Source organism: Dipteris shenzhenensis, chromosome 17 (assembly GCF_047967505.1).
Source record: "Dipteris shenzhenensis isolate YYH24624 ecotype China chromosome 17, Dip_SZ_1.0, whole genome shotgun sequence".
Classification (NCBI taxonomy): Eukaryota; Viridiplantae; Streptophyta; class Polypodiopsida; order Gleicheniales; family Dipteridaceae; genus Dipteris; species Dipteris shenzhenensis.
Window position 1 is genome coordinate 22,700,818 of NC_141612.1, and position 17,463 is coordinate 22,718,280.

A 17,463-nucleotide genomic window follows, 5' to 3' on the forward strand; every position below is an offset into this window, starting at 1 on the left:
CTCGACTTAGACACTGGCCTTGGATATGGGTGCCCTTCTTTAGTAGCCGCACCCTTTAGCTTTTATAGTATTTGTTTTTTTTAAAGTCTCATAAACCCTTTGGTCTTTCATAGATGTTAGTAAACTTTCTTTCTTCTTTCTTTCTCTGTCTTTGTCTCTATCTTTGTCTCTCTCCAGCTTGCCCCTCCGCTCCTCTTTTTCTCTCTCTCTGTAGCTCACCCCTCTGCTCCAACTCGTCCCTCTACTCGTCTCTCCAGCTTGTCCTTCCAACACCAGCTTGTCGCTCTAGGTATAGCAAACAGCTTGTCGGCCGCCTAGCTTATCGAGCATGGACTCTAGCTTCAGCATTTGCTTAGGATTTCTCCTCTCATACAGAGTTGCTTTGCTCAAGCTCCCATCTTAGCTCCACTTCTTTTTATCTCCCCTCCTCACTCAGCCCTGTAGCCTTTCCTCACTCTCCCTACGCTGAGTTTGAGCGGATCCCCTCAGCTCAGCTCAGGGGTTAGAACCATCCAGGGGCTCTACATGCAAGGCAAAAATGGAACAAAAAAGGTTCCCAGCCATCGCCCCTACCATCTGGACTTCAGTTAAGAGACTACCATACTTTGCTGTCACCTCTACTGCCCGGACACCCACCCCTTATGCTAAGACCTATCAAAGAAAGTAGGACCAGGCCCACAAGAATGTTGGAGATATCATAGTCAAAGAGTGTGTTGGTGCGTAGTACTAGGTGATCTAGTACTAGTCTATGTGTGTGAGTCATGTGTGAGTGCCATGTGTCATCACGGGACTTATCCCATATGCACTAGGTGCTAGAGTGTGTGTGAGTAGCCTACATAAGGCTTGTACTTCACTTGTCTTGTCACACTTATGGATGAATGAAAGCCTTCATGGTTTCTACATTTGTGTACCACTTCTTCTCTCCCTAGCTTTTCTCTCTCTCTCTCTCCTTTCACCATGTTTCTAACATGTCAGAGCCACCTTCCATAGTTGCCTCGTCACCCTTGCCCTAACCCTATTTCTGCTTCAGCCCTTCTTCCTGCAGCCTGCAGCTGCCTCAGCCCTGCTTCATTTCGCCCTGTTTTACCTCCATTTTCTAGCTGTTTGCACCCGACTAGAGCCTCTCCACAGATTGCCTTCATTGCCACCTCCATTCGGGAGTTTTTGGAGCTTTAGGCGCCCTTGGCAGCCTATTACTTGCTGGTCGTCTCATTGCGCCTGCACGTGTGGACCTTTCAGGGCTGCTTCGAAGTTCTTCATCACCAAAATCGACTTTTAATGTGCTGCTGCTGCATAGCCGCCTTCAACAGAGCCACTGCCGAGCTATTTCCAGCGCTCCAGCATACATATACCAGCCTACTTTTACTGTGGTGACCTGCCGCAGCACTTTGGAGGGCCTTGCTGAGCCGCTTTGCAGATTTCGAGACCCGCCTTTGCCTCTGGAGCACCTACAGCAACCGCCTTTGGACTTTGGGCCCTACTGTGTGTATTTTAGAGCATTAACAGCCACTGCCGATCTGTTGCAAACATCTACAAGAGCTCTGAAGCATTCAGAGCTGTTCCAGGGAGCTACTTTTCACTTTGGAGCTGTCCTGCGTCATTTCGAGGTGTAATCTTGCTGCTTTTTTATTAGGGTTTGCCTTTCCGGACACCCTCTTGCTGTGTTTTGATCAGGGTTTACATTTTGGAGCCTCCGAGGCTCTTCTTCGCATTCGGTGACTCTCTGATCAGCACATTGAGAGTCATGACATGATGTCCCTTGGTAGTTGCTCCTATGGCCTTCATCGACACATCATTTGAGGGCATCCTCGCCTGGTTCTTCACCGACGTACCTCTTCGCATCAGGATGTGCACACTGTTGTGCGGTAGCTACTTCGGGATCATGGGTTCTCTACCCTTGCTATGCATAAAATGAATGAAAATATTTCTATGTGTGTTTGTGTTGAGTCGCATAAAGGTTCTCAGTGTATTGTGTTTTACTTTGGTTGATGATATTGACCACTCAGTTCAGAGTAAGGGGGGATGACGAGTGATGGTTTGACCTTGCCGGTCGCAAGCTGACTGAGAAGTCACTATCACACGGGAGGTGTTGGATAGTTGGACTTGCTCTTTGCAGTATTGCGGTGGAGGGGGGATCGGTCTACTCTTTGCGTATTGGGTCTCACACTCTTTGCTTTGAAGGGGGTTGTTGGAGATATCATAGTCAAAGAGTGTGTTGGTGTGTAGTACTAGGTGATCTAGTACTAGTCTATGTGTGTGAGTCATGTGTGAGTGCCACGTGTCATCATTGGACTTATCCCATATGCACTAGGTGCTAGAGTGTGTGTGAGTAGCCTACATAAGGCTTGTACTTCACTTGTCTTGTCACACTTGATGGATGCTCTCTCTCCTTTCACCATGTTTCTAACAAAGAACAGATTTATTTCCTACAAGAGGATCTTAGAGAAATTAGGCTTCAACTTGCCTCCTTGGAGAGAAAAGTCATTGACATGGAAAATAATGGAAAACAAGAGGTAATACAGAAATGTAATCTAGCAGTGCCTGGGTCCTAAATTTTGAAATTTGGACTTTAGAACAACAAAATCTGAATTTGCTTTATAATCATCTTGGAGATGCACTATACTCTCCCAGGAGATCCCTTGTGCACTCCCTCGACTTTTTGGTACTCAAATGTATTAGTCACTCTTTTCTGGCTGTACTGTGTCTCATAGGCCCATGAAGCCTCCATGCTTACCAAATTGGGGGCATGGCCAATGGGAGTGACAGTGACAATTGTTCGTACCAGGGCCATAGTCTAGTCTCATATACCCTTTGTCTTTCAAAAACTTTAATAAACTTTCTTTCTTCCTCTCTCTCTCTCTATATATATGTGTGTGTGTGTGTGTCCGCACTCTTGGAAGCATGGCATAGTCAAACTTGTGCCCAAAAAACATCTGTGTGACCATATGTCAGATTGGAGGCCTATTACCTTGATGCCTGTAGTTTACAAACTCATTGCCAAAATGATTGTGTATAGGCTTCACGGGATACTGAATGCGGGCCTTCATCCTCATCAGTATGGGTTTGTGCTGCGAAGACAAATCCATGACAATATCTCCAATGCATTGATTGCAATTGAATATGCTAAGTACTCGCATCAAGATGTGCTCATATTGCAGGTAGATATTGCTAAGGCATTTGACACTGTTCAATGGGATTTTATCTCTCAAATCATGATAAAGTTGAGCTTTGGTCCAAAGATAGCAAATGCAGTGTACTGGCTTTATTCTGGCTCTACTTCTCAGTGCATTCTTGGGGGTCATCTATCTCGGTCATGGACATTGGGTAGATCAGTTAGACAGGGCTGCCCTCTTAGTGCTCTCTTCTATGCCATTGCGACCCATCCCCCCTTAATGTATCTTGATCATCTTACAAAAATAGGACAGATGACTGGTCTTAAAATCCCTGGGGCTGCATCTTTTTTGGCACAAGCATATGCTGATGATTCCTTCTTTATGCCACAGAATTCTCCCCGGGAAGTTCACATGCTTATGACCACTCTATCATTGTATGGATTGGCAGCGGGATTGCATGTTAATTTTGACAAATCTAAATTGCTTCCCCTGAAACAATGTGACTGGCATTCTATTCTTTGGCCAGGTCAGGTGGTGCATTCCAAAGAAATAGTCAGGCATTTGGGATATCCTATAGGATGGCATATCACCAGGAAGCAGCAGTTAAAATGGATCTTCCAAAGACTTCAACATAAACTGGAATACTGGAAAATTTCTACTTGGCCACTTCATGTCACGCTCAGAATAGTATAGTCCATTGTAATGTCCTATGTCCAGTTCTTTTTGCCTTTGCCGCATTGGTTCTCCAGAGATATTTCAGCCTTTATGTCTCAAGCTATGGAGATGTTATGGAGGACAAAAACTGTTGTGAAAGCATTGAGACTGATGAAGATAGAAATGGTGTGCTCTCCTAGGATGCATGGTGGACTTAATATCCTCAAATCATATGCCTCATAGTCAAAGCATTTCAGTACAATTTTAGATTTTCATTCGTCATAAGGATTCAAACCTTTGCAATATATTTCATAATAGATACAATATATCTGACACAACCTCTCTCTCTCTCTCTCTCTCTCTCTCTCTCTCTCTCTCGCTCTCTCTCTCTCTCTCTCTCTTTCTTCCCCCACAAAAAAAGAACAAAAACCACCTCAGTCGTTGAAAAAGTCCAAGGAACTACCCCTGGAGATGTGAAATTTTAGCACGATGGAGTGCCTATCAAAATTTTAGCCTCATTGAAAGAGTCTAGGTACCTACCTATGTCGTTTTTTAAAATCACAACAATGTCTATGCAAATGCATGTACGCCAATGCAAATGCATAAGCATATATGTCAATGTAGGTAAAATGGGCTCCTGATAATTGCTCGGGGACAAACTCAATGAGGAAAGAAAGTATTCATTGGAGTGCCATCTTTGACATTACACTCGCTTTACAGGAACTTGTTCAGGCATACAATCTCATGAAATTGGGAATCAGGTACATACATGATGTGGTAGATAATTAGGGCTATGTCTTATCTTTTCCTCAGGCCACTGCTTCCTATGCATTGGGAATGCACCATAGGTCGATATGGAAGAAAATTGCTGATTTGTTACATCCTTTTCTACCTGTTCCCCTTGTGGCAGACACAGATAGGCTATTGGATTGGTAATTGCAACCCTTTGCTACATCCTCTCATCCTGTTCCTCTGCCTGCCTTGACCTCCATCAAAGCCTATAGGCTTCTTCAGCCGCTCCATGGATTCAGCAATATGCTTATACTCTGTGGCATATCAGGAAGCCCCTCTCATGGTGGTGGAAGAATCTCGGGATATCATGGAAGTGCAAAATGCCTTTGAAACAAAGATGTGCTCATATTGCAGGTAGATATTGCTAAGGCATTTGACACTGTTCAATGGGATTTTATCTCTCAAATCATGATAAAGTTGAGCTTTGGTCCAAAGATAGCAAATGCAGTGTACTGGCTTTATTCTGGCTCTACTTCTCAGTGCATTCTTGGGGGTCATCTATCTCGGTCATGGACATTGGGTAGATCAGTTAGACAGGGCTGCCCTCTTAGTGCTCTCTTCTATGCCATTGCGACCCATCCCCCCTTAATGTATCTTGATCATCTTACAAAAATAGGACAGATGACTGGTCTTAAAATCCCTGGGGCTGCATCTTTTTTGGCACAAGCATATGCTGATGATTCCTTCTTTATGCCACAGAATTCTCCCCGGGAAGTTCACATGCTTATGACCACTCTATCATTGTATGGATTGGCAGCGGGATTGCATGTTAATTTTGACAAATCTAAATTGCTTCCCCTGAAACAATGTGACTGGCATTCTATTCTTTGGCCAGGTCAGGTGGTGCATTCCAAAGAAATAGTCAGGCATTTGGGATATCCTATAGGATGGCATATCACCAGGAAGCAGCAGTTAAAATGGATCTTCCAAAGACTTCAACATAAACTGGAATACTGGAAAATTTCTACTTGGCCACTTCATGTCACGCTCAGAATAGTATAGTCCATTGTAATGTCCTATGTCCAGTTCTTTTTGCCTTTGCCGCATTGGTTCTCCAGAGATATTTCAGCCTTTATGTCTCAAGCTATGGAGATGTTATGGAGGACAAAAACTGTTGTGAAAGCATTGAGACTGATGAAGATAGAAATGGTGTGCTCTCCTAGGATGCATGGTGGACTTAATATCCTCAAATCATATGCCTCATAGTCAAAGCATTTCAGTACAATTTTAGATTTTCATTCGTCATAAGGATTCAAACCTTTGCAATATATTTCATAATAGATACAATATATCTGACACAACCTCTCTCTCTCTCTCTCTCTCTCTCTCTCTCTCTCGCTCTCTCTCTCTCTCTCTCTCTTTCTTCCCCCACAAAAAAAGAACAAAAACCACCTCAGTCGTTGAAAAAGTCCAAGGAACTACCCCTGGAGATGTGAAATTTTAGCACGATGGAGTGCCTATCAAAATTTTAGCCTCATTGAAAGAGTCTAGGTACCTACCTATGTCGTTTTTTAAAATCACAACAATGTCTATGCAAATGCATGTACGCCAATGCAAATGCATAAGCATATATGTCAATGTAGGTAAAATGGGCTCCTGATAATTGCTCGGGGACAAACTCAATGAGGAAAGAAAGTATTCATTGGAGTGCCATCTTTGACATTACACTCGCTTTACAGGAACTTGTTCAGGCATACAATCTCATGAAATTGGGAATCAGGTACATACATGATGTGGTAGATAATTAGGGCTATGTCTTATCTTTTCCTCAGGCCACTGCTTCCTATGCATTGGGAATGCACCATAGGTCGATATGGAAGAAAATTGCTGATTTGTTACATCCTTTTCTACCTGTTCCCCTTGTGGCAGACACAGATAGGCTATTGGATTGGTAATTGCAACCCTTTGCTACATCCTCTCATCCTGTTCCTCTGCCTGCCTTGACCTCCATCAAAGCCTATAGGCTTCTTCAGCCGCTCCATGGATTCAGCAATATGCTTATACTCTGTGGCATATCAGGAAGCCCCTCTCATGGTGGTGGAAGAATCTCGGGATATCATGGAAGTGCAAAATGCCTTTGAAACAAAGACTTTTTCTTTGGAGATGCATGATAGGCACATTGTCAGTGGGAGTCACACTTGCCAAACGACGCATTGTACCATCCACATGTTTGAGATGTCAGGCTCCTTCAGAGACTGTCCCTCATTTGCTTTGGCATTGCCCATGTTCTAGGAACCTCCTCGGGAGAATTTCAGATCATCTTCGGCTCCGTTTCCCAAGTCACAGATTTGGGAAACATTTTTGGTTATTTGGCAGATTTATGAGGTCTTTGTCTCAATACTAACTATTTCTCTCTTGGTTAATTGCAACCCTCTGCTACATCCTGTCATCCTGTTCCTCTGCCTGCCTTGACCTCCATCAAAGCCTACAGGCTTCTTCAGCCGCTCCATGGATTCAGCAATATGCTAATACTCTGTGGCATATCAGGAAGCCCCTCTCATGGTGGCGGAAGAATCTGCGAATATCATGGAAGTGCAAAATGCCTTTGAAACAAAGACTTTTTCTTTGGAGATGCATGACAGGCACATTGTCAGTGGGAGTCACACTTGCCAAACGACGCATTGCACCATCCACATGTTTGAGATGTCAGGCTCCTTTAGAGACTGTCCCTCATTTGCTTTGGCACTGCCCGTGTTCTAGGAACCTCCTCGGGAGAATTTCAGAACATCTCCATTTCCCAAGTCACAGATTTGGGAAACATTTTTGGTTATTTGGCAGATTTATGAGGTCTTTGTCTCAATACTAACTATTTCTCTCTTGGGTGAGATATTGGGCTCTTTGGACAATCTGGAGTGAGCATAATTTGGCATACTTGGGTCGGCAGATTCACAAGTCATATGAATCTTTCCGAGCCTCATTGCGGCAATCCTTATATGATGCCTGCCATGAGGGTGATATAGATGCTTCTTGCATAGAGCTTTTCTTTTTATGTTTTTGATCTTTGGGATGCTCTCCATTTTGGAGACTTCCCATCTTGTAAATTTATGAGCATATAAATACAGCACTGGATATTACTAAAAAAAAAGTGTGTGTGCGTGTGTTTGAAATTGTGAATTAGTAGCTCTCTCCCTCAACCGTAGAGAACTTTTTTTAATGATATGTTTTTTGCCTCATTTTACATGCTTTACACACCTCTACTTTACTGAGATGCTCATTGCAAATTGTCTTATATGTATTTCTTTCGAAGATCAGATCACATATTGTGTGAATTGGCGATGGTACTGTTCTAGAGGATTGATGGACTGAGCAACATACTTTAGCAGCATGGAAGATGGGTGCTGTCAATATGCATTACACCATCTATCGGAATCATGCTTTCCTTCATTGTTTCATTCTTATACTCATGTATATGTTTGTTTTTTATATTTAAGGACTTGTATTATAGCATCAACCTTCTAAAATAACGTAAAATCTTTATTCAGCAAGCACTTAGAAACAGATTCTTTTAGAGATGCTCTTTGGACCTGTTTCTCTGAGAGTAAGATATTAATAGAGTTGTTTGTCAACTGTCTAACCAAGAATTATTTGGTGCAGATGCTTGGTTTTCTACAGCATGATAAGGTTGGAGTACATTATCCGGCCTTCTTGTTTTGGCTGGTATGTGTTATGATATTAACTTCCAGTCTTTGGAAAGATTTATGGTCTTTTCATGAGGATTCACTTCTGTCTATCTGATTGCATTGCCTTGATGAGCTGTTTTGTGTTTTTTGAATGATTGTTTGCAGGCAGTTTTGAAAGATACACCATCAAATGATGGTACTATCATTGCAAATGGCTCAATGGGTGTTTTAGGACCAAATGATAAGGATAAGAAAGGTGTCTCAATTTTAGTTTCAGATGAGGTCTATGGAAGTCTTTTGGATCTTGCGTTCCATTGGCTTATGAAGAAGAGCCAAAAGGCACAGTTTAGTGAAAATCCAACAAAAAGTGATGATGCTCTTTCTAGCTCGGGGGATTACAGCAACTATCGTGGCCGCCTGGTAGGGGGTTCTTACTCTTTTTCTCTGTCTCCATCAAACTACATCCCCCGCCCCTCCCCCCTTTCTGCCACCCCTGTTCACCACACACAACCCCATAATAATAGGCTTACCGGTATACCTATTAATTTAATGGCTTTGATAATTTCCATGCATCTAATGAAATGCTGACATTAGCAAATGTTCTTCTTTGTAGTCGGGTGTCATTCACTTTGTTTCATAGTCACCAGAAACGTTTCGAAATGTAGAAACGCGAAACGTTTCAAAACGTTTAAAGAAAAAAGCAGAAGTTTTGAAACGCCTGATGGTACTTTTTAGTGCCAAAAATGTCTTAAATATGTCCCACATATACATGGCATGTTCAAATGATGCCTAACATGTAGAATTTCCAGTAATACTACCCTTGGCCACGTTTCTTTGGGATAGAAACGTTTTGAAATGTGAGAAACGTTTCTTTAACAAAGAAATGTGTTTTGTTGTGACTATGCTTTGTTTCACATTAGACCTTTTGGTATCTTATAATTACAGCACCTTCTAGAGTCTAAATATCTTGCCAGGACCCTATTCTTGGGTTCCAAAATTGGTGCTGATCCATGCTTGTTTGCTTCTTGTTAGCATCATCTTGTCCCCATCTTTGCACTGCCTTTTCCTCTTCTCTTTCACCCCTGCCTGTCCAACACACTTCTACCTGGCTCCCATGGGCCTTGTAGACCTCATCTTCCCCTATATTGATTTGTAGCCTTTCTCTCGTCTTGCTCCACACATAGGCTACCTCATCCGGCTAGGTAGTTGGCCAAGGCATTGATTGCACCATCACAGAAGTCTCTGACTGCCCTAATGTATGCTTGCCTTGGGAAGTTCTTGATTACCCCTTACAAGGGACTTGTGTGATCATCCGATAATGGCGATAATTTTGTCACATGACTCCCCTATTCCTGTTCTAAGCCATACCTCAAAGCCACCTTATTTGTCCATTGGCAAGGTTGCTGTGATTCAACTTGCTTGACTCGTCTCCGAGCTGCTTTTTAACCAAGTGGTGAATTACCAAGCTGCTTCTTAACCAAGTGACTCATTGTTGTCTAGTTGCTCGGCAACCAAGTGGCCGTTTTCAACTGAATAGCCGGATATTGAGATGCTCTGTCGTTCTGTTGTTTTTACCTCTCTCTTTGTTTAGAATAAAAGGAGTTACAGCAACAGAATTTGCGAATACATGTCATAAATTATCAGCTATACATTCATACATTGAAAAGAACAATAATGTAAAAGAAGTTGACGTCCCTTTTATTTATAGGGAATGAAAAACGATAGCAATTGCTGTCAAAAATTCCACAAATGCATATAAAGTTATTGATGTGTACACAAATTGAATCCAAAAGGTAAAATTTCATGGCTGGAAGTGAAATAGGCTGTTAGAACTAGAAGAACAAAAGCAAAGCGAGACAGTGTAAGAATGCTGTTTTTGCAGATCTGAGCTCGTTTTGAAGTTGTTTTTGCCCATTCTTGCTGCCGTTACCTGCTTGGATATGCAGGAATGCAGTGCAGACTAACAGACACTGTTTTCACAAATTTTGTGTATTGAAGGCCAAGATTGGGCCAAGTTAGTGAGGGTTAGGCTAATTCCTCTAGGGGATGTTCAGGCCTAGAAAGGGCAAAAAAGGAGATAGTGTGGAGGGAGACTAAATAAGTCCACCTCCCCACCCTTTGTACTCACCTTTTGATGTGACATCTAATCCTATCTACTGCCCCTCCTCCTTCCTGCTACCTGCTGCCTACGCTCACTCACTCTCTCTCTTCTCCCTTCACTCTCTCTGGGGGGGTCCGAGGGTCAGGCGGAGTTGCAATACTCCTTCGTTCAGTGCTCACGAGCTTGATATCCGTGGTTAGACGAGATGTCCATGCCCGTTACCTATGGCTCCGATTTCGACGCCCCTCCACACGCGACCTCTTTATTGCAGTCTGCTACTTTCCTCCTAAGACGTCACATTTCGCACGGATGCTTCGTGAGGATACGGGGGTATCCCCCTATCTAGATCTCTACTCAGACATTGTGGAGTTCTCCAGACGCGGAGAGGTCCTCCTAGTTGGGGATTTCAACGCAAGGACAGGTGCACATCAGACATCACTCCTGGACTTCCACTCAGATCCGGTCCTATTACCTGAGATGGACACAGAGGACTCGGGCTTCCCCCGCTCCTCGGCTGAAAGTCGCGCTCCTGTTACTGGGTATGGGCAGGCTCTTTTGGACCTTGGACGTATACATGATCTGGTCATCTATAATGGACTAGACCGGTGGCCTGCCTCCTCTGGTTTCACATGTTTCCCACATGGCGGAGGAGCCAGTGTCGTCGACTACATTCTGGGATCTCTTGCTTTAGCCCCACAGATCACTGAATCCCGCACTGCACCCTTACCCCCAGGAGCCGATCACACTTACCTGTTCTTTCATATCCTTGTGCCCCGAGCCCCTCCCAGCCACACCCCGCACTACACTACCTATCATGATATACACTTTAATCATAACCTCTCACCTGATTACTCAGCCCACCTAGCCTCCCTCCTCAGACACATAGATACCATACCCTCTCTAGATCACCGAGCCACCCTTATCACCCACTCCCTTCACAATGCAGCCCGCCACATTTTTCCTTCCACTACTCGGTCCACCCGCCCTCCACCCGCTGGCTCCACCCCTTGCAACAGCTGGTATGATGACGAGTGTAAAGCATTACGCCGCACACTCCGACTCACGACCGGCGAAACGCTAGAGCCAACCCACGTCTCACCAGGGATTATCGTCGACTAGTCCGTCGCAAGAAGCTAGCCTTCCTGCGCCAGAATGAGGATACGCTACTGAACATTCTGTTTAGTAGCAACTCCAAGGATTTCTGGAGGAAATTTCTAGAACGCCGATTCCCCTCCCCCCTCACTGACACTTCCCTCTGGCACTCCTACGCACGTACACTCTATGATATCCTTGATCAGCCTCCTCCCGACCTCTCAGCCGCCCCCCGCCCTACTTCTTGTATCCTCTTCACGACCCAGGGAGTCACCCACGCAGCACATAAGCTTCACAACGGCCGAGCTAAGGATCATGAGGGCCTATGCACAGAGTTTGTTGCCTATGGCATCAAAACTCTAGCCCCCATCCTGGCAACGCTGTTCAATGAAGCTGTCTGCCATAGGTTCCCCAGAGCCTGGACCCTGAACACTATCACACCCATCCACAAAGCAGGAGATCCCATGGATCCAGGGAATTACAGGACCATCATGATTGGACATGTTATGTCCAAGATCTATGCATCAGTGTTAGATGGCGAGGTCAGTGCTCGCGTAGAGGTACAGGGGCTCAGGGCATCCTGACAGGCCGGCTTCAGGGCGGATCGCTCGACTTACGATCACATTTTTACACTTAGAGGGATCATTGAGGAGGCCGGACACAGGAGACAGAGACTATATTGTTGCTTTGTGGGTTTTTGCAAGGCATTCGACACCGTTCCCCGTGCCCGACTCATCAGACGCCTGCAGGAGTTAGGCTACGACTCGGTGATTATCTGGGCAGTAGTAGCTCTCTATGAGCGGGTGATGGGGCAGGTCAGGATTGGCACCAGTTGGAGCTCAGAGATCACGAGCACTATCGGAGTCAAACAAGGATGTCCCTTGTCACCGACTCTATTTGGCCTCTACATCGACGAGCTCGAGACCACCATCAGGACACTCGGAGGTGCAGGCTACTCTCTTGCGGAGGCTGTCATCCAGATTCTCCTCCTATACGCAGACGATGTAGTACTACTATCCTCTTCTGCTACTGGTCTTCAGCGACACCTGGATGGACTTCAGGTCTTCTGTGATACACATGACTTGAAGCTCAACCTTGGGAAAACCAAGGTGATGATCTTCAACACTTCCAGACCTGCTATGCACCGAGAGCAGTTCCTCTTCGTCGGCGACCCTGTTGAGATAGTTGACTCTTACACATACTTGGGCATTGTCTTCTCAGGCCCGATCTTCACGATGCGCCCGGCCATGCAGGCCAGGATCAGCCGGGGATACGCCGCTCTTGCCAGGTTGGAGCGACAGTGCTACCACTCCTACTTCCAAGACTGGCGGACCAAGTCTCTTCTTTTTGATTCTTTGGTCCGTCCAGCAGGCATGTACGGTAGCCCTTGGTGGGGAGTCGACCTTTCAGACACAGAGTGGGCTCGAGTCGAGTGCCTACAGATACTGATGTTTGCTCGGATGATCCGCAGCAAACCATTGGTACCACACCAGATCATTCTAGTAGAGTTCGGTGCCTCACCCCTAGAGCTCGATGCGGCTTTTCAGGCTATCACTTATCTCCACAGAGTCAGGGATTTCAGCTCCTCCGCCGACGGTCGCCTCCGCCTACCTTGGCTAGCCCTATCCTCCTCTATGGCCTTATCCGTTGATGGGGACCAGCGATGCTCGTATAGTCGTCTTTCCAGTTGGTTCACCCGACTGGGCCTCGACTTAGACCGGTTGCCTCCTTTTCAGTACAGCCTCAACGCTCCACCATCTCCCCTCTCCCCCACTGACCAAGAGGTCAACCGGCTCATTCGAGCGGATCTGCTCCAGCTCCATACCTGGCGGACACGGTTTCTTCACTCCGAGCTTCCTGTGAAGCTCGACTTCTACCGCCGACACTGCCTCCAGATCTCATAGGAGGGCTTCATCACACCTCCGGGTTACACACAGCTTCGTCTACTACATGCGCTCCGGATCTCCCTCGTCAGTTTAGGGTCTCGTCACACCGATTACGGATCGAGAGCGGACGCGCAGAGGGTATCCCACGAGAGGATCGCCTTTGTCCACTTTGCGACTTGCAGGAGATCGAGTTGGTGGAGCACTTTGCTTTCAGATATCCTATCTATTATGCCATTCGAGGCCGGTACCACTACCTCTTCCGGGACGGATTCGGCCCCCTCCCACACATGCTGCAGTTCCCGGATCAGCGATGCCTAGCCGCTTTCTTACATGAGATGACTCGCCACCGAGATACCTCTCTCCGAGCACGGCGACACGAGCAGCACACACAGCGTGAGAACACCCAGCGGCCTATCACCGATTTCTTCCAGTCACAGGATACCTCTCCTCAGTCTAGCCGACGACGCGGACGTGAGCGAGAGCCAGAGCCACGACAGCTGCGCCAGTGGACAGACTCACACATCTGGGTCCATGACATCTCGTCTCTGCTCTCTGCCCGCCCCACCGGGGTTACCGTTGCCCTCATCCACTGGGCCACCCGCTGCCCCCGACGACCGAGCTTGACTAGGCCGCGTGACGTCAGAGGCCAGTCATCTATCGCAGGGTTTTTTCCGACCTCCCATTTGACGGCCCCTCTATGATTGGTCTCTGACGATCACCACCTGTACATATATACTGTATCTCCCCCCTCTGCCCCATTTTCGGTGCCCCCCCCTTCTTTTTTGTATCATTTGGAGGTAGGCACATATTTTTTGTATCAGGACTAGACAGACTGTCCTTCATAACCTCTTTTTTGTAGAAACGGTTGGCTGGCCCGTTTTGAGACCGCCACTGTTATGCTCATTGTATCAGTTATCTTTAGTCTCATAGACCTTCACGGTCTCCTGAAGACTTTAATAAACTTTCTTTCCTCTCTCTCTCTCTCTCTCTCTCTCTCTCTCTCTCTCTCCCCTCCCCTTCTGCTCTCCTTCCCCTCTCTCACTCCAGTTTGCTCTTCTATCCCCCTTCCTCTATATCTGCCCCTACCCCCTTTTCTACATAGGTACCAGAGCACTTTTCTTGGGTCTTGTACTCTTTGCCCTTCGTTGCATTAGTCTTTGAAGGATTCATTGAATTACTATACACAATGGAGTGCACGTTGATGAGAATCCCGAATTATACACAGACAGACAGAGCTGATCTCTCAAGCTCCTTCATCGACTTCGGGGCATAAGTGACTATAACAGCCCTAGGAGTTTTAGGTCGAGGTCCTAAAGGTCCTAGGTGACTTAGGACACCGCCCCCCCTCTCTCTTCTCTCCCCCCCCCGAAAAAAAAAAAAAAAAAGAGAGCCTTTTTTTAAAACCTCTTTTCAAGGTCTTCCACAACCCCATTGGGGCTCATTTGGGCTCCATTTCAAAGCCTCTTCATCGCCCTTTCTTTCGAGCCTCTCCATCACATTTCAAGCTGTGAGACAGGTATTTATTGACAGCAATCCATCACACCTGCATGCATTTGACAGAGTGCGACAGTAGAAAAAGTTTATTACACACCATGGCACATTCAAGTACCCATAGAGGGAGCATGGGGCAACATGCCTCTAGCTTTGCGCAACTTATGCAAGGCTTTGAGCAGCTTACAAAAGGCTTAGGGCACCTTCAACATAAGGATGATTCACAGCCAGTGGAATCCTTTCGATTACCATCCAGAATATGTGGTACCCCATTACATTGGATGTGTTGCATCAAGTATTTTCGCCTTTTGGGCTTATTGAGAAGATTGTTATGCATCAAGTTTCAGGTAAACTCCAAGATGAAATGCATTTTGGCTCACAGGCTAGTGCACTGCAAGCACATAACACCTTGAATGGTCAGGATATATATGATGGTGGTTGTACCTTGCATATTCAGCTGTTATATTTGATAGCAATGTCCTATGCTAAATGTCGAGATACAAATGCCATAGAGCAACCAATTGTTGGAACTATGATGCCGAGGGGAGTGATGCCAAAGGCTATGCAAGCCTATAACAGTAGACACCCAACATTTGGGGAGAATGTAGTGAGACCAATGCTTGTAATGCAGTCCAGCCATGTTATACCACTCCCTGACATGCAGCCAAACCATGCTATAGAGCCATGGGTGATGCCTTTGGATGCAGGACAAAACTATGGTCGTTTTCAAGTGATTCCAGCTACAAATACTAAGGGATGTTGTGGGGAGAAGTGTTCTAATAAAAATAGCAGATTAAATGGCTATGAACAGCAAGAACCAAAAGCTCTCATTTCGGGAGCACCCAAGGGTATACTTGCTAGCTTTGCAATGCACATGCTTGATGGCACAAGGGCTAAATTCATGGATGCTTCACTGGTGATGCTTCAGAGGAGGACTCAAGCCGAGGTAGAGAAGCAAATGGACCAGCAAATCGGCGAACAGATTTGTGAGAAGGTCAGAGAGGTTGTGCACATTGCAATGCAGTTGATGGGAAAGCAGCCCATGCTTCCTCCTATGCACCACCACCCAAAGAGTCTTCTGGAGCTATGATGCCTAGAGGAGCTATGCAGCCCAGCTATGCTATGCCTTTCCCTAGTACGCAGCTAAATCATGCTTCCAAGAAGTGGAAGATGCCTCAATATGCAGGACTAAAATCTGGTTGTTTCCAGGCTATTACAGCTGCAATTACAAAAGGGTTATGTCAGGATAGTTGCTCAAATAAAAGCAGCAGCCCACATGATGGAAAGAAATATGGACAGCAAGGGGTCTGTTATATCAGTTTGCAGGACCGATACATTGCTCTAGATGATGCTCCAGATGATGCCTTGGCAGTTCAGCACACTAATGGAAGATATGCCTATATTCAGAGTAGCCTACATAACCGTGACAATGAAGCAGGATAGATGAGGCGCCAAGCAATGATGAGCAAAACTGTGATATTGATCATGATGCAGATGTTGACCAGCAAGATAAGGATGTGGATGCACTTACAATTGATCCTTCTAGACATGTAAACTTTGAGGACAAAGTTTTTGAGGAGGAGGTGAGTATCCAGCATTGTATGGTCTAGGACGAAAATATAGAAAACCACACAGATGATAGCAAGGGATGCCAAAGTAAACTTACCCACAGTGACAAGGAGCAGCTTGTGCAGCATGAAAAAGATATGCAAGACAGATTTACTCCTGAAGCTGTGTTACAACACATTCAGAAGCATGACAGTGGGAAATATGGCTACAACTTCAACATAACTGATGCCCTTCATTGCTGCTCACTAGGTGAGTATAGTTGGGAGCTTTTCTTGCTACACTTAGCAGCCATTAGGAGAACAATGGCATCTCATAGGATTGCTGTAAATGCGAGGGCAGAACTTTGTAAGGGTGTCCTCATGCTTGGTACAACATGTGATAAATGCTGCCATGAATTGGCACTCGCAAAAGCAAATCTGTGTGCTCATGATGAGGCTGAACAGACCCATGAGGGTGATGCCAAGACTATTACTTATAGTTCGTCAAAGTTGCCTACTAGTACCTTGCAGATACCGCTAGCCTATGAGCTAGAAATTCATGGCAGAGACTGAGGCAGCTATCCCAGAGTCTTGGTGGGCGGGCCTTCAGAGTTTCATACCAGCACAGTGGTTGGGCCAGTTCTTAGGGACAGGGGTATCTCTTCGGATTCAGCTATGCCCAGCCGATGAGCCTGGTTCTACAGTGTGGGTCGAGGTGGACTCTTGCAGTCTCTGACAGATGGAGATCCGGAGATGGATGGAGCCTTGGATTAGTTAGGGTGGCAGAGGGTCAGAGTAGTGGGCCGTCTGGGCAAGGAGTGGTTGATCGACCCCTCTTGCATCTCAGATATGGATGCAGCTCGCTGGCGCTTATGGTTATGGGAGGGTCGTCCCCTCAGTGAGGTACAATGGGACCCAGGCGAGTGGTTCTGGCCGTCCAGAGTAGGCCACTCAAAGAGAGTGGAGAAGGTTCCCTTCTTCTCTCATACTACACGCATAGGACGCCGCTTGCAGTTAGAGGCGGTAGCCTTGTGAAGATCCACACTTTTCGAAAAATGCAAATGTGTGCAATGCATGCAGAATTTGAATGCCGATTGGCCCTCCAATGGGGAAGAGCGCCCTCGTGAGAGTACTTGTTTCTTTTTCGACCTACATGCAAGGTGGGAG

General features: G+C 45.9%; 1 protein-coding gene across 2 annotated transcripts in view; it reads left to right on the forward strand.

Annotated features, from left to right (window-relative positions):
* The window catches only part of LOC147891862 (ARM repeat superfamily protein), a 147,992-nt gene that overhangs the window by 76,043 nt on the left and 54,486 nt on the right, over nt 1-17,463 (forward strand). For both annotated transcript variants that reach the window (XM_087388423.1, XM_087388424.1), the window contains exons 10-11: nt 8,154-8,216; nt 8,345-8,599. In XM_087388423.1, coding sequence (XP_087244549.1) covers nt 8,154-8,216; nt 8,345-8,599 — 318 coding nt within the window. The remainder of the gene's footprint in view (nt 1-8,153; nt 8,217-8,344; nt 8,600-17,463) is intronic.